Raw genomic sequence first — 18333 nt, 5'->3', positions numbered from 1 at the left:
CGGTTATGAACTCAGTCCTTATGCCTACACATATCATCCAGAACTAGCAGTCAGTCCTGTTTGTACCACACTGGCAGTGGCAATTGTTTGTAAGGGTGTAGCAACAATGTCCTTGAGATCCAGGGTTTCAGTCTTCTACATGCAACTGAGTTTCTAACTCCGCTCCCTTGGCTTGTTGCTCTTCATCAAACGTCAAACAGTATCCAGGCTCAAATTCTAGGTATTATTTTCTGTACATTTTCTTAATATGATTGAACAGTTTTCTATGTAACACCTTTTCCTGTTCAGATTACATTATATATGCATAAATAATTTATCCTGGGTTACATCAACAGGGACCAGAGTCTCAAAGGAATGTTTGTAGCACCTTATGGAATCCATGCCATCAAGAACTGAGGCTTTTTTGAGAGCAATAGGAGGCCCTACCTAGTATCAGTATGGTGTTCCTAATAAAATGGTCGCTGAGTGTACATCTCTCATTGTACACAGATAGATAGAACACAGATAAATAGTACAGATATCTACAGATCTATGATGTGCAATGTGTCATGTAGTGATGTACCTTTGCTCTTGTAGTAAAATATGTAGTTGGTTTTTAAAGAGAGATAGTTGCTTGTAGACCTTGATGACCCCTCTCACAACCAAGTACTCTCTATATGTGAACATCCCTTTTTCTTCAGTCCTTGGTAATTGCCAGCAGATGCAAATTGAGTTTTGACAGCCTGTAGCAGCAGTACCACTCAAACCCAACCCCCTAATCAACTCTGTGTGATTTAACGGTGCATCCTAAGCATTAGTATTCCAGAGCCGGATCCCTCTTGGATCCAGGCTAGGATTATCCAAGCTCTTAACATCTTAGCTAAGCTGGTTAACACCTGTTTTTATTGACATCTGAACACCATCCCAGGCGCCTCGTCTTCTGTGGTTTTAAAAGATCTTCTCTTCCTCTCTCCAGTAGGATAGTCACTCCTCCTGCAGCTGCATAAATTACTGTTTTTCCCACCGCATGTATTGGTAGCAGGTCAGCAGCTTCACTGCTGGATATTAGGAGTTAAGTCAGTAAATTTACATTCTCACAAGCATTCTTATTGCAACCCTGTTTGTAAAATGGCTCCATTAGAGGAGAGTGAAGGTACTTTGATGTAAATCATGTTTAGAGCTAAGTCTAGTGAACTCAGAGTGATGTAGTTATTTCTTTCTTTCCACGTCCAAGTCTAGACATGAGCTACAATTCCAAGAATCCCATACTTGAGTGTACATTCTTGCTCATGTTTCAGAGTAATTTGCCAGAGAAAAAAGAAAACAGGCTCTCTTTCTGTTTATTATGCCTAATATTTCCATTGGGGCCCATGTTTGCCCCAGTGTAACTGATGTAATATTCTATAAAAACCATTTAGGCTGTTGATACAGCCTGGGGGATTCTGGTTAGCAGTGGCTGTGCAGACCTAGAGAAATCCTCAGACTTGTGTGTGTATGCGTCTCAGAGTCTTGCCAGGGTCAGTGGGGGAAACTTTGAAGAATGTCCCAGGATTTGTCTAAATCATGAAGTATGGATCCTCTTAAGCGTTGCTGGCATGAGAACTGAGCCCTATCAATGATTCCATTAACCTAAATTCCAAACCAGGCTTCACAACATGACCATATTAACCCCCTCGGATTTCACCAAGCTCTTGATCCGTCGCTATTTAGACAGACTGGAATGAACGGTCACTCACATTTGTCTGGCTACCGGCTATGTTTCCTGCCCCAGACAGGGAATTATCTGTAATATGACCCCGTGTTTATCTTTGGCCTTTATGTGTCCACATGTTTTCTGATTTTGTTTTCCTTCCCTAAAACTGTGACAGAAGCTGATTAGACAATGGCAGTGGTGATATGAGATGATAAGGTATTTAGAGTGGACGTGGACAGAATCCCAAACCACTGCTTTTTTACCTTTCCTCGATGAACAATAATCATTCCAAGCTAACAGCACTGTGAGGAGCAGAGAAGAGAGAGAAACGAGTGTCTGCCTTCATTAGGACAAAGGGAGGGTGAGCAGGAGAGCATCTGACAAGCCAGTAACGCCTCATTGTCCCTGATCTCAAGTTTCATAAATTTCCACGGCTCTCGTTAAAGGACGTGTCGCTGCTGTCACCAGGCGCTAACTCGTTATCTCCTCAGCACCGTAAAACGCTGTAATTAACATTCAACAACTGTAACCGATCCAGCATTCGTCCTCTCTAGCCGCTAATTGCCACACTATTGTGCTTTTTCATAAGTGGGCCTTTTGTGTGTGTATTTGTGGGTACACATTTCTGCGGTTCATTTTGATTGTAAATAGAGGTGAGAAAGAAGTTCATCTGAATTTAAAGGTGAATGGTGTTCTCTCCGTTTTCCTTGCAGAAGTCACAGTCGAAGACTCATCTAAATAGTATTTTCCAGAATATTTTTGCAGACATCTGGTTATTTTAAATGCCTTCTATCCAAGAGCTTTTAAATTAAAGCTTTGTCGACGGATGCTTTTGGTAGACTCCTCATGGATAACGCAACCTGTATTTTTGCCGTTGAAGAGCGTATTGGAGGCCCATTTGTCGAAATCACAATTACTGTAATTACAAATTTCAAGGCAATGCCTGCCTGTGGTTGTGAGGACACATTGTGTACTATTATTTAAGGAGCTGCACCATTTTCCTTTCAACCATGCATGAGCACACCTCTTAAATCACATCTTCCATTGCATCAACTACAACCTCCATTTGGGAATGTATAGCTGTCACACTGCTATCCACAGAGAGCGCACAACTTTTAGTGAATTTTTTTTTTTCTTTTTTCCTTTTGAGGCATCAGATTTTCTGTCAGAGTTTCCTGTAGATACTCAGCGGTGTCAACTCCGTTTTAGAAGGAAATGTTTTTGTTTTCCCCTTAACTGCACCTGCCTGACCTTACTGGAGCAGCAGCCATCACAACAAGGCCTTATGAATAATTAGTCTGGGTCAACTGATACTCTACAGCTCCACACACACCGCTGTCATCTACCCTGCCAGCGCCAGCCAATAGCCAGTGTACTGTGTGCAATTCTGCTCAATTGAATCAGTTTAAGTTGATGCAGCTCTTGTTATGCGAAGGTAACCGGCTAGATGTAAGAAGATACGGGGGCTACCCTTGAGGCCAAGTGCAGAACAGGAGAAGGGATGTCAAATTAGCAGTGTCACAGAGGCCACATTTGGAGACTTCAATGGTGGTCTGTCACAGATATACAATCACTTGATGCTTTATCTGTATGCTGCTGGCCCTGCATTTCATTCTCTGGGGATTAGAGCCAATGCCAGGGTAAGGTTTCTGAGAGCCAAGATGGCCCCAGGAGGACAAACAAAACCAAATGGTTGCATAATGTTTCTTGTCCTGGTTTCATGTTCGGGTCAGAGGAGATGTGGTGCAGGTGTCTGGGGATTTAGGTGTGTATCTGCAGAATGGGCTAAGAGCTTTATTGTCAGATACATGATGCACATGTCTACTGTTTCTCAGACTTTTTTTTTTTGTCTTTGTAAAAAGAGCAGTTTTACTCAGCAGAAAGTCTTAGCAAGGTGCTATGACATCACAAGCCTCAAAAGCAGTGTCAATCCTCCTTGGCAAAGTGTCTGGAACTCTTCTTAATGTCATGACAGACACTGTTATTACAAAATCTATTCCCATATTTGATGTTTTGATGATGATGATGATGATGATGATGATGATGATGATGATGATGACAATGATGGTGGAGAGTGCTATCTGACATGTCACTGCAAAATCTCCCATAGGTGTTCTGTGGGGTTGAGATCTAGTTGGCTATGAAGGCCATAGCATATAATTTGCATAATTTTTAAACTCAACAAACCATTTTGTACATGTGTGTTTTTTGTGTTTGTCCACTTTGTGTATGTGCCTCTGTCAGGAGGCAGGAAACTGAACTTGTGAGTTTCACAGGACAAAGCTTCAGTTTGTTTTGGGCTGTGGCTTAACTCTATATATAGTGTAGATAACCTGCTCTTTTAGCAACTCAACCCTCTGTGGGTTTACATGTTTGCACAATAGTCATATAGGTCGTGTTCTTTCGCACCTCTTTACAGCAGCTCAATTTCACCAAAACTGCTGTAGCTGCAGAGTTCTCACTGCCTCTCCTCCCTCCTTCCTGTTAAAGTTCTGTGAAAATTGACACTGTCTCAGAAAATATAAATTATTCACCAGATAGCTGACATCAAGAAAGTGAAACAACTTTTAAAATATATCTTACACGTTTGTTTTTGTCTAGAGTCCTCTTGCTGTCACACAGTGAATAACTGAATATATTTTTGATCAAATAACAAACATGTTTAGTTGTTTACCTAGTGGTAAAACGCTTCATGCCTCTGTTCATTACAAGCAGACCTCAAACTTAGGCCATGGAAGAACCCTGCCTTCTTTTTAACTTGTTTATTAGTGTAATATGCTTAATACAGTATCAGTGTCAGCTGATGTGTGGTGAAGACACAAAGACATGCCTTAAACCAGAGTGCTAAATTGTGTGCTTAATTCATTTTCGTGCTCATATTGCCTCTAATTTGACCTGCAACATCAACAAGACTATCTGCAGTTTCCACACTTTGTTGGTTGGACATAAATCTGGAAAAAATTATCACTGATGAATTTTATAGATAGCAACGGTGCTGGCACAGTAGCCAAAGGATCTTTTTACAAGCACCATGAACAAAGGAGAATTTATTCTCCTCAGGGGTTTGCAGAGGAGAAGATGGAAAGCATAAATGAGGGAAAGTGTCATCATATGGCTTTTTTTTTATTAGGTTGTTAAAGATAGATCTAATTTTAATTTGGGCTAATGCGAGGAACACTATCAGCCATTGAACAAGGGTGTCTTATGACTGACTTGACGTACTTCGCTCAACAGTCTTGTGCTTTTACTCTGCAGTTTCAGTTCAGAGACCAGGCCAAGTCCGGAGACAGGGTAATTTTAAAAGCTCCTGCACCCGCTGTTCAGTTCATGAACTTCAGTGCCCCACCTCTTTCCTTCCCTTCAGCTCCTGGGAGCACAACTATATTAGTATCTCCCAGAGAGTGTCAAGCAAGTCTGCTGCTTCTGTTTACAGGCTGTTCAATCACTCTAAGTAGCAGACTGATTTTCTTGGAAACACATTCGCCACAGTCCCCCCTGGCTCCTTACATACAAGGTATTTATCATATGAAAATTTGGAACTGTCTGACTTGCCTGTTTTACTAGCCTTGTCCTAGAGCTGGGACTGGTAAAACATTGTAATATATGCACTGCATAAAAAATGAACATAAAAATATCCCAGAATACTGTGAGATTTACACTCTGTCAGAGGGAAGTGGTTACTTTTATAACACCATCGCACTGGAGATAACATCTCACAGCTCACAGGTAGTCAAATGGTAAAAATGGGTCATTTGTTTTTATTTTTTTTAGTTCTCAGTGACACACACAGAAAACAGTTGTGTACTTAAAGCAACAATCCAGATGAAAAAAGGGGCTGCAGTGCCAATTTGTTTTTAGCCTATTTTGCATTTGTAGCTGCTGGAGATACTGCAGTGTGCCACCTCATATCACACTGTGCATAGAGGTGCGTGCGTGTGTGTGTGTGCGTGTGTGTGTGTGTGTGTGTGTGTGTGTGTGTGTGTGTGTGTGTGTGTGTGTGTGTGTGTGTGTGTGTGTGTGTGTGTGTGTGTGTGTCCATGCAAGTGTGTGTGCATGTGTGTTTGACCTCAAACCTGGCTACAGCCCCTGCTAACAGCTGGTTTTCTGCCAGTTTTTCTGCAAGGCTATGAGAAAATTAGCTGAGCTGTGTGGTGGCTTGTAGCACCTTAATATAGCATTAAGCAGATTGATGACTGTTGTCTATCTGACCACACTTTGCATCTTTAGCATGAGGCCCTTGTTCTCAAGGTCACAGGTCACATTCATAATCTGACATACATGCAGCCTTTTCGCACCACAGTGTGGTCATTCCCTTCAGTTAAACAGAGGCTAAGGTATTTTCTAATAATAGTGCGATGTAGGTTATTGTGAGGGGATCGAATGCAGCCACTTGGAAGTGTAATTTTACATCCACAGCCTCTGTCACCACTGTGTCATAATCGTGAAAATGTCAGTTTAAGTCATAACTGAACTCTAATAAAGGGTCAACACGTGAGACCCTACCAACATCCAAGTAATAAACAACATGCAAGGGACTGAGTGTCAGCATGTTTTTAATCATGTTGGCTCTGGCTTCATCTCGTTCAGGCTTTGCTCTTTTCTCTTTGTCTGCCTCCCCCTGACCTGTCTATTTACCCAGCATCCCACTCTGTAATGAGGCGCGTTCGTTCATCGGCCATGTTTAAACTGCAGACAGGATTAACTTGGCTAAAGACTTAATGCACATGCACAGTCACCCCATGCTCTGTTTGCTGTTTCCAGGCCACAGATCGACAAGCTGCTCTGTTAGGCTTCCCTCTCTGGCTCATTCCTTGTCTTTCTGGGCTCCCTAGACCTCCTCCTCTCTTGTCCTCATTTTGCCTGAATTAATTGAGTTCTCATTTTTGTGAGAAAGCTCAAAGGAGGCCTGTGTGAGGAGAGAGAGAAGAGTGATAGAAGAATGAGAGACAGAGGGAGATCAGTGGCAGAAGCCTAAGGGGCATAGCTCTCCCAGAAGTAGGCAGTCACCAGGTTCCTGAGGGATGCCGAGTCCCCTCAGCAGTGACTTATATCTTTATCCTCTCTACAGTCCCCCCTCAGCACTTCGGGGAAGGCCCGTAGGCTGGTGGTCAGGGTCAGGCAGATGTGCTTCTTCACCCCCCCACACCCCAGCCAGACTCAAGGGAGGCTGCCACCTAATTTAAGCTCTTTGTGTCTGTAAAGTTAAGAAGTAAAAAAACTGGAAATGTTTCTGTTAAAATCATATAACTGGTAAACTTGGCACTGGTAAATTGCTAAAAATAGAGAAGACACACACAAAACACATATTTGGCGCTATGTTTCTTTTGTGGCTATAAAACAACTGCAACAACCAAACTAGACAAGACACAAACCAACTGAGCTTCAAGTGAAAGTAAATTTTGCAAAGTACAATGTATGTTTAGCCAACCCAGCTCTTATTGTGCAGGGTGACATGTGATGCTTCAACAGAGTAAACGCTAACCAAAGCACTAAATGTGTGACTCAAGGAATGGGTGGTGTTAATGCTATGGAAATGACCCACAGATAGGATGTGATTGTATTTTCCTGTAGCTGCACACATTACACATACTGGGGGTGAGGGGCATGATATGCATCCATGGACTCTGCCTTGGCCTGAACCCTTTCAGTTATGAACCATTACAACTTCTCCCCTTGCAATATTCATGCACGGGCAGATCACGCCTTCAGATGTCTTAGGTTGCTGTAAGTTGAGATAAACACTTGCTGAGTTGTTGCAGCCAATCGCCCGCCTCAGTTCCTCAATGTCACTGCCTTAGCACTCAATAATTCAAAGCTTGGCGGTAATAAGCTCCCCGTAGGCCCTGTCCCCAAGGAGCCTCCCCACTGAGCCTCCACTGTAATGTAGTTATATCTCATGTCAGCTTTCAAATCAATTACATTTCTATCTGATGGCTATGTAATTGCGCCTGATTGAGTTTTTGGCACGCCAGCCAAGTGTGTGGTTCCCAAACTCAAGCCAGTCAAAACAGGAAGCTTCATCAAATGAAACTGTATTTCATCCTGATTGAGGTTGCTTGCATGATAAGCACAACTGTAATTATGATAATAATAACAATAGCAATCTGTGTTTTCTCAGCTTTGTTGTTTTTTTCCCTTGCTCTCCAGATGAAATTTTGCCCTAAGGACTACGAACATTTGCTTTACTCAAGATTCAAAGGCTGATTTGATTGTTTGTAGCATGTGCAATTTAGTGGATTAAATGCAAACCATAATGCTTTTGTGTAAATATGAAGTGTCTGGAGTTTCGGTTTGTTATAATGCAGCTGTTTTTCTGCAGCACTACCCTTTTGTGCCCAGTGATCGTTACATGTTTTGCTTAGATTATGATGTCAGACATGTAGTGTGTCACTGCCAAGAGAAGTCATACTGTCTTTTAGTACAAGACCTAGACACAATCTCTTACCTGCAGCAGCTAGCTGACAGCTAAGGTCAGAGCAGGGCACAATTTTATTTACACAAGATTGAATGGATTGAAAGATGAATATATGGATGAACAGACACATTGACGGATGAATGGACAGACAGACAGACGAATGGATGGATGGATGGATGGATGGATGGAAATACAGATGGATAGATGGATCAGCAGAATGCATGCCTGGATGGACAGAGGGAATACTCTAATGGAGTGGTATTGAGATAGATGAGGGGGAGGATGCTGTGGTTAGGTGCATCAGCAACTAAATAGTGATGAATTGTGGCTGCTGTCAGCAGCACTAAGTATAACAGACATAGTAAAGCAGCCTGGCTCATCCATAATCAGCAGACAGAGATTGTCTTCATGCCAGAAGAGAACTTCTCTGGAAATAAAGCACTGAGAGCATCTACCAATCTGTCTTTCTATCCTCACTTCATCATCCCCTTTTCTTTTTATATTCTCATACTCTTGGTGTTCTTGCCCTTTAAATCTCTTCACTTGTATTATTCTCTCCTCATTTCTCTTCTTAAAGCCTTGCATCTCTCAGTCTGTCTCTCTCTCTCTCTCTCTCTCTCTCTCTCTCTCTTTCCGACACTGTCTTTTGTGTTAACAGCCTTCCATTTTTTTGCGGTGGGGGAGCCACTGGGTGCACATCTACAATCTTGCCTTTCATTTCATGGCTTCTGGAAATGGATGTTTTACTGCCTTCATTAAGGCATGCAGCAGTCAGCGCCGTGTTTTCCCTCTGAAGTTTAGCTCCATGAACCTCGCCATTAGAGGACATTATGGCCCCAGATTTCAGGGCACAGTGGAACACTGTATAATTTGATTAGTGTTATTAATCAAGTGGAATACCGCTCCTTTCACCCCCATCTCCCTCCCCCCCTCCTCCTTTTTGCCATTTCATTTCTGCTTTCAAACCCTTCAGACATTGCCTTCCGTCTTCCTCCTCCCCTTATCCGTGCACCTCTCTATCGCCTCTGCACTACAGCACACATGCAGGGAAAGTGACAAAAGGCCTTATGCCTTACCTTTTAAAAACAATGATTTACCACTTGTTTTTTCTCCCCCTTCACAACCCCACCCCCCTCCATTTTTAGCCCGGGACATAAATCAATTGAGATGAAAGTTCCATAATTGTGCTTGCTGGGAGGGATTTGAGCAAAATTGCACTATGAATTTTTTAAAGGGAATTTTTACTAGCTGTTCAGTGAGACTTGGGCGACGAAGGAAGGTGAGGCCATGAGGATTTATGGGCCTGGATTCTTCATTACTGAAGTAATTTTCCTGCAAATGATAGTGCAGCACCCTGGAGGGGGGAGCGCTGCCCGCCTGGGAGAGTACAAACCTGCTTAATCTCTCGTGGAGAGAGAGCAGCTCAGAGCACTAATATCATCTGTAAGGGACTGAGACTCCATTTGTTCACATCTAAACCGCAGCTAGTATATTTGTGATTCATAGTAATTGATTGCTCAGATTCGTTCCAAGAATAGCTATGCAAGTTGATTTCATTATGAAGCGCAGTTTTGTTAGAACTACTAAGAAGCAAAAAGGCTCCAGCATTGTTTTTTATCATACACAGTTTTCACAAAACATGTACATTTTGTCAGACATATTAAGTTTTCAGAATCATTTGTCTAATTGCAACAAGGGGCAGGTACAGTACATTAGCTGTGCCCCTCAGCAGCTGAAGGATTAACTGGGCTAGACATTACATAATCTATTGTAAAATAAAGATGGAGGAATTTAAGGGGAGACATGGGTAATTTAAATGATACCTAATGCTTTCACCTTTTTCTCTCTCTGGTTGACATCCTGTCATCTATTTGTAGTGTGTTTGTCCATCCTCTCCTGCTGATTTAGACCTGCTTTGCCAAGCTGTCGTATTGTTTTTGTTTTCAGAAAGGGTTTCCACCTTTCCCTTTACCTTTGGTCTGTCCTCCCTCCTCATTTTAACCTTCCTCATTCCAATATGGTTGACGTTCTGTCTCCATCTCTTTAGGTGCAGCCAGCAGCAGTGGCCCTCCTCAAGGTTAGTGCGTCCACGATGCCAGGTCTCATTCTGTATCCTGCCTGCCGTCCACTCAATTTTACAGCTCAGTAGGTTGAGAAGCAGAGGGGGTAAATCTGCTGCAAAAAGGAGAAAGAGAGAGAGGGGAGGAGGAAGGGAGAAACAAAATTATTGTGCACCCTGTCACAGATTGAAGTGGATCTCATTCCAGGCACACTAACAACTCAAGACAATTAGTCACTTCTCACTAGGCCAGACCTGAAACTCACTTTAGGGCCAAAAAGAGGCAGGGAGTAGAGGACCCACTAGCATGGCTAAGCACTTCAGTTACTGGAGTGACTGAGGGGAGAAAGAAGCAACTTAGGGATGAAATGGCTCTGAGTTCTGCTAGAAAAGGTCCTCTGGGCCTTTTGAGCAGCATTGAGATAGAAATAGAGAGTATGGAAAATGGGATTAATTCACTGATACGTCATAAAGATCTGTACAAAATATTGCACCTTAAAAATATTTCTGAATATGGATGTTTTTGTTTTTTTACCTTACTTTTTATGCCGGATTCTAATGTTCAAATCATATTTTCCCAAATAAGAAAATATTCTAATGGCTATATTTATCTTTGTTGAGGGGTAAATAATGCATCATGCTCAGCCCCTTTTTCATAGCATTCTTCCCGACAAACAAAGACAGCAATGTCAGTAGTCCGTTACATTCCAGCTATTAGTCTGCAGCCAAAGATGAGCCCTGAAGCTTCAGCTACCTCATGCTCCTGAACAAAAGTGAAGCATGACTAAGGTGGGTGGTGCATGGAAGATCAGGGGGTGGAAAGAGAGAAAAGTTTGTCCTGGGCCCTCTGCAGAGACGCAGCGTGACCAATTGTGGTGAAGGGGATGAATGAGGCCATTCACTGGGCCTAATGAAAGAGCTCCTGCGGGGCCCTGAATGAGGGTGGGCGCATCTGCACCACATAGGCGTGCACAAACCAGTGACCTCGAAAATTACCCAGGAAGCACTTTGGGACAGTCACCCCAGCAACAGGCTGGGGTTCGCATGGTAACCAGGCGCTTCAATCAGTGCATGGCAGCTTCTTAAACAGAGCAAGGTTTTTCTCTGTATTGAAAGAACTCCGTGTGAAATCAACTTCGGGGGGATACCCCCCAGTTTTTTAAAGGAGGGAGCTGCCAGTGATTGTCCCATGTGAAAACGTCCAGGAGCTCTCACCATCTTTGAGAGGTGTGAGATGCTGCCCTCCGGACTTTTCCTCTCAAGACACAAAGACGTTTTTGTCCAGGCAGCACATATACATATGTCCAACACCCAGGTGTGCCACCCTGACAGCGCACACACATTCTGTATGTGCTGCCTGGGTATATAAGCAGTGCTGTGTTTGGGTTAATTAGGTTCAGGGGATGTACAGCGACAAGTTTAGGAAGCTGTGCAACAGATCCGATTACAGATCCTAGATAAGGAGAGAAATTCCTTCAACAACCCTGGGGACTGGACATTAAGTTTACAAGCATCTTCAAGGATCTGGCTCACTGGATTTTATCTGTGTTATTTGGTTTAATATATTCAGTCTTGATGAGCCAGAGGCATGCAGGTCATTGAAGTTCCATTCCCGTCTCCGTTCCCTCACAGAACTTTTGACAGTGTGAAATGACAATCCGCCCCTGCACGCATCTCCCACGTCAAAAAGTAATGAGATTGTGCTGCTGGAAATATCACTACAAAGCATCAGGCCTGCACTCAGGTCTGACTGCACCTTCAAACAGCGCTGCCTGCCAGCTCGCCTGCCTCGCCTGCCTGCTGAAAAAGAAACGAACAAAAACAATCAGAATCAGAGACAGAGAAACGGCAAGGGAAGCTCCCCACGCTGAGACAAACGAACACGCCAGGGCCTTTCATCCTGAGAGTGATTAGCCATCCGAAACGTTTTAAAACCCCGCTTTGAGTGTGTTCCTCAAACGAAAGAGTTCCATTGAGGAGTGGTGGTGAGATGTTTCTCGCTGGGAAGCGCCAGTGATCTAGTCTCTAATTGTGGCAACGCTGACAAGGCTGGTGTGGCTGGGAGCTTTTTAAGCGCGGCTTTTTGCTACGCTCTTGTTCCCTTCCTGTCAGATCCACCACCAAAGGCACCAGGGAACAAAAAGGCCCCTCAGATTCTGTTCTTAGATCCATCTGCCTATTGTTTTGTGCATAAACACAGGCCTAATTTAACACACTAATAGGCCCTGATGCCGGCCTAATGTGACCAAAACTACAATAGGTGCTGTAAACGTGGTGTTTGGTTGCAGATATGTGATATTATCTAACACAGTTTTCGATCTGTGTAATAGCTATCTTTGTCACGCTCATGTTCTTTCATACTTCATTGATCTAAGTCTCTCAGCTTCATAGAAGATGCAAAGATTCTGACACACTGGCAATAGCGTTACCCTTCTTGTGCTGTATAGCAGGAACACAGTCATTTTCACGGTCTTTGAGTGGGATTCAGTGGAGCTGGTGGGAGCTTTAAGAATTTGGCGTGGAAAACTTTTTAGATCCTCAACTGTTGAGAAGCCAGGATGTCGAAGGTTTGAGGAATCGAAGAGAGGCCGTTTGAAGAATCAAAGTATCAGTGACAGTGTGGGGAGGAAGGGAGGGGTTGCAGGGGTAGAGAGGAGAGGAAAGGAGTGAAACCCTAGCTCATAAAAATCAGTATTATAACAACATTAATTGATGCTGCTGAGTGCCATATGTGACGCCATATGGAAAAGCTGCCCCAGAGGCCTGCTATAATAGACAGCCTGCAGTGGTGCACACAACTTGGCACATTTACAAACAAGGGACGTCCCATTAATATCAGCCACACAGACCAAGCAGGAGACAGCGAGAGAGGGAGTGAGAGGGTGTTGGAGGGAAGGAGGGGGGCGAGAAAATAAAGAGAGGAAACCGAGTTACCTCATGTTTTGTTTAGTTGCCATCTTTAGTCGTGATTTATTTACAAAGTATCCACTCTCATCATACTATCACTTCTACCAGAAAAAGCTTTTCTCTGTGATCAACTCAGTATGTGTTCACATTCTACCCCCACGGTTCCTTAATTACTGTAATAAATGGCCCCTCCCTCCTGGGTTGATCAGACTGCCCTCTGTCCGCCCAACTGACACTCCCTCCACAGATGCCCCGTGGTCCTTTCATCACAGACACACACAAAGACACACACTTCAGCAGGTGAGGTGATTCATGGCACCTTGACAAAGGCGGTGTGAACGAGCTCTGTTTAACCTCTTCGGTGCCTAATCACGGGGCAGCTGTTATTTACTGCTGCTGTCCATAGTTTCCACTGCTCGGTTGCTCACCGCACTGTCCCTCACTAACACTGCATCGTGTCTTATGACATCGACTGTGTTGATATAACCATTCTGCAAGAAATGATTGACTGAAAGTGTCATATTATGGGGGGTAAATATTGCATTAGTTATATATTAATTAAAATAGGATTAATGAAGTGAATCATTTATATCTCGTCAGTAATTTTAAGCTCTTAAAAATGCAATGGGCACAATGTTTGGGTAACAATTATTTTTTGCAAAGTACGTGCAACTATTGATTAATTTCATTACTTAATAATGTCTTTATTATTGTCTCCTCACATTTAAAAGGCTGGAAGTTAATATAATGCATTTTGCTTGGTTAAGATTAATTTAAAATTAAAACTAATTGTTTCAACACTAGTGGAGTGTCAAAGCTGACACTAATGATTACAGAAATCAGCGGCAGCAAGGTGGCTGAAATCAAATTTAAAGCTGATGCTTCCATCCCATGAATTTGTGTAGACGTTCCTTCTCATATGATGTGATGTTGTCATTAGTCCTGTTTGTGTCAGGGGATCTGCAGACACACATGTATCTGCCTTTACTGCCCCATATAGCCTGAATTTACAGGCATCCATTTTGCATAAGGCTCTTCCGACTCTTCTGATGTGCCCAGAGCAGGCAGGGAGAAAGAGAGATCCTTATGAAACGGAGTTGTCAGCCATTCTGTTGAGTTTCATAGAATGTGAGGCGAAACAAGAATAGCGTACAGCTGTTTCCTCCCTGACACAGAGGGAGGCAGATGAAGAGCAAAAGAGAGAAAAGAGAGAAAGAGGGAGGGAGGAAGAGGCAGAGCGAGAGAAAGCTCTCCGCTCTGTGATGTGCACTGATGTAGCTGCAGCTCTAGGTCAAACGCTGCCAGTGTTTTGTGTTCATCTTCGTCTCGTCTCCCCAGTGCTCCTCTAAATTATTCACAGCCTGAAGATGTGCAATGTGGCTTGCCTCCTCCCTTCCTCTCTCCTCCTTCACTCTACATTGCTCTCTGTCTCTCCTCCTCTGTTTCCCATCCCTTCCTTTCTCTCTTGTGTGACGGCTTGTTTCAGAGGCAATGAACAGAAGTTTCTCGTTGCAAGCTGGTTAATCCCCCCTACCCCATCCCACATCCACTCATCTTCCATCAGCCACCCAACTTTCATCACTTGACTTCATATCTCACACTCCTGCTTTCATCCCTGCTCATCCCTTGCTTCCCTCTCCTGGCTGCCAGACTAGAGCCAGTCGCTTCTTTTTTTAAGGGGAAGGCAGCCAGCTGTTAGCATCAACTCCTCTGTAGCCCCCCCCCCCCCCCCCCCCACTTCTCTCTACCTCCCTCACTCTCTCTCATTTCGTTGGATCCACAATCTAGGGGTCGGGCTGACAGGGTGTTCTTTCCATCTGTTTTTTTTTTTCTCTCTCTCTCTCGTCTCAACTCTAAGGATTTCCAGTGACTCTGTGCTCATTTTATCTTGCTGAGTTGAGAGATAAACCCCGAGTGCACATCAAATCCTCAGGCCAGTTGATGGCACTGATTAAAGATGTGACCGTCAGTCATTTCACCTTTTACTGACTGCCAGTCCTGTGAAGATGCTAGAAACCAAGGACATGGTGGAACTAGGGTTAGGTGATATGGTCATATATACCATTAGACAATCAGAGTTTATCGGCCATCATAGATTTACAAAATATTCTTAATATTTTTAATATAGAATAAAATTTACTATGATAGAAAGAGACTTTTATTTTAGATTTTATCCATATTGCCCACCCCAAGGTGGGGCAAAGAAAAATGCACGAGCAGTATCTGTGTGTCTGAGTGTGTGGGCTTATAAACAGCCTGCTTCTGTAGCAGATTATTATTGTCATGTTAACTAGGAAAATGCAAGTATTAAATCCTGTTGGACAGCAGGGGTTGGAGGATGAGGTGCTGCCCTTATGGCCACCTGAGGAGAGAGCAGAGCGGAAAGAGCAGTTGCATCCAGTTCCAGCCGTTGCCACAGGACACTCATTTGTAATTCTGTACCCTGCCTACAATAACGTTTGATCATTGCAGAGGGGGGACAGGAGGTACAGGGAGGGGGAAGGGAGCTGAAGCTTTCCTCCCTCTCACTTTGCTCCCCCTCCCCAAACCCCCTACCCGCCCTCTTGCAATTGCTGTCACCCAGTATGAATGCCCCCTCTGGCCCGATGACAAGTCTAGCGTGAAACGCTTGGCTGCCCCCTGAAATTAGCAGTAGAGCCCCCCGGCAGCACATGCTTCTCATGACCAGCACACAGTGGGCCGCCGCCAGATTCTTTTCATTATGGCTGTGGCCTGCCAGCCCCCTGACTCTACCTCCTTCTGCCTCGTCTTCCATCCCACCCTCCCTCTCCTCCTCCTTCCCCCGTGCGTCGGCCAGAGCTCAGTAAACAGCATCTGTAGTGCTCATCACATTACTGTCGCTGGGAAGAGAAGGAAGGAGGGAGCCAAGCTCTCTGTGGGTGTTGCTGTTATTTCTGTGTATCTACGTGTCTGTATGTGTGCATACAGTATGAGATTTTGTGTGAACGTGTATAGCATGTATATGCATGCATATGTGCTGTGTGTACATGTCTCTGTGTGTTGGCTTGACAGGATTAGTGAGAGTGAGACAGAGCTAGTAGCAGCAGTACAGAGAGTGAGAAAGAGCGAGAGAGGAGGGGAGTAGCAGTACAGAGCGATGCCTGGAGGCTCAATCTGTTCCTCACTGAGCTACATCAGTGTTAGAGACGGCGGCTCGGGCCGCGGGGAAGCCTCCACTCGCTCCATCAAACTGTCAGGCAGCCAGCGGAGCTGCACAGGGAGACTCTCAGCTGCCCCCGGGGCCACTTCAAGTCAACATCCCATTTCCTTGCCTCCTCGCCTAATTTCTCCTACGCCCCGACTTAAATTTCCAATGCCCAGTGTCTGCTGCTGCAGCTCAGCTGAACCGGGCCCGGGGCCATGTCAAAACACTGGGAGGTGCTGAGGGTTGTGTGTGTGTGTGTGTGTGTGTGTGTGTGTGTGTGTGTGTGTGCGTGCGTGCGTGCGTGCGTGTGCGTGCGTGCGTGCGTGCGTGCGTGCGTGCGTGTGCATGTGTGTGCGTGCGTGTGCATGTGTGTGCGTTCACCTCTGAAGGCAAGATAGCCAGCTAGCTGCAGTCACACAGTCAGCAGAGACAAGACCAAGCCGAAGGGAGCTTTATGAAAGACGAGGTGCAAACAAAAAAAACATAAATCAGTGGGGTTTTTTTCTCTCATTCTTTCTTACCTATGTCCCCATTTTTTCCATGATTGTATTCATAACACAGTTGTGTATTCCCTGTCCCTTCAGGTTTCTGTCAGTTTTCTTCTTTCTCTCTGAGCTGAATAAATGCTCCCTCTTCCCTCGTACATCTGCCATTACTGTCTGTTTTTCCCTCGCCAAACTACTCCAAAGATCACACCAGCAGCCCAGCCGGCTCTGAAAGCAAAGGTTGAGGGATTTCTTGTTGGAAGTGACAAGGCAGTCCTTTGATTTAATGAAGAAGGGGGACAGCTCTTCAAGTTCACCCCCACCACTATCACCATCAATCTGTCCGTGGACCTCCTCCCCTTCTTCCTCCTCGACCTAACCACATACTTTGCATGGAAGTGAAACAGAGCACTGCCAGGACTCAGTGCTGTTTACATGGACTCTGGGTAATGTTAAAGTCTGCTTAGTTTGGCCTCAGGTCAGGACTATATCTTTCCTCACCCCGGCTTGATTTACATGGCCCCCGCTGACTCTTCCCTTAACTGTGTCAGCCCTGAACCAGAGGCCTCTGTGTCTGGCTAATGCAAAGAGCATTTCTCTTAGCTTGTCTTCTTCAATCGTCCCTCACTCTCATTCTCTCTCTGGCCTCTTTCAATGGGCCTCTGTGAAAGGAGCTTTTGCTGAAGCCGTCTCTCTGTTTGCACAGCCTCCTAGGTCCCAAGCTCAAATATGGTTTTACGTGCGAGCCTGTCTAGACCTCTTCTACTGGTCGATATCATTTCTACCCGGCAGAGCTTTTTCTCTCAATCTCATTCCCTCTGGAGCCTACATCTTCACTGAGATCAATACTTTCCTAATCCTGAGCTCCTAGGCTGACCCAGGGTAATCAGCTGACTTCCCATGCTGCCTGCTGGGGAGGTCAAGGGTCAAATGGCTGTATAGATTTGATCCTGTGATCAAATCACTTTGCTAGGTGGTGCTTTCTGATACAGCTAGTGGGGTCAAGAGCAATCACTTTTTTTCTCTCTCTCTCTGGTTAAGAGAGTCATATGCAGTGCTGCTATGTGAGCCATGTAAACCCTAATATTAATACAGCACCACCACTCCAATTCCCAAACCTTTTTTTCTGCCCCATGTAGGTGCACATTTATTTCTTTATATGACTATTTCAATTCCAACTCACAACACATGTAAACACATACGTACACACAAATGACTTTCTAAGTTTGTTCAGAGAGGCTGAGAACATTAGAGCATGCAACAAAACATCCCATTGATAAATTATGAAAGCTGGGTTGAAGTAAGGTTTCACCCTTCGCCATGAGGCCAAAGAGACCTTCAGATATCCTGCTGATGTTTCAGGCCCGGCAGGAGGTCCTCCGGCGGACCTGAGGCTCTGCTTCCACGCCCTATCAGAGTGGCCACGGCGTCTACGTCCCCACACCTCATCCCAGCCTCTGCAGGAGGGAAATTGCGGGAGGAAATTGGTGTTGTTCCACTAGTATCCAACACTGCTTTGGTCCTCGACTATCTAAATGGACCATTACCCCCTCTGTGTGCTCTCACTATAGGAGATCTGGGTTTGTCAGTGCTTTCTCCCTTACAATCAGGGGTATCTCAGTCTATGTC

The 18333-nt window shown here is 44.5% G+C and overlaps 1 protein-coding gene across 8 annotated transcripts in view; it reads left to right on the top strand.

Annotated features, from left to right (window-relative positions):
• Positions 1 to 18333, top strand: part of fbrsl1 (fibrosin-like 1) — a 274940-nt gene that overhangs the window by 162462 nt on the left and 94145 nt on the right. For 7 of the 8 annotated variants that reach the window (XM_056375520.1, XM_056375522.1, XM_056375525.1 and 4 more), the window contains exon 5: positions 10135 to 10164. The exons of the other annotated variant lie outside the window; for it this stretch is intronic. In XM_056375520.1, the coding sequence (XP_056231495.1) occupies positions 10135 to 10164 (30 nt within the window). The remainder of the gene's footprint in view (positions 1 to 10134; positions 10165 to 18333) is intronic. 8 annotated transcript variants of the gene reach the window in all.

The sequence above is a fragment of the Seriola aureovittata genome, chromosome 5, assembly GCF_021018895.1.
Source record: "Seriola aureovittata isolate HTS-2021-v1 ecotype China chromosome 5, ASM2101889v1, whole genome shotgun sequence".
In the NCBI taxonomy this organism is placed as follows: Eukaryota; Metazoa; Chordata; class Actinopteri; order Carangiformes; family Carangidae; genus Seriola; species Seriola aureovittata.
This window is presented reverse-complemented; position numbering and strand designations above follow the sequence as displayed.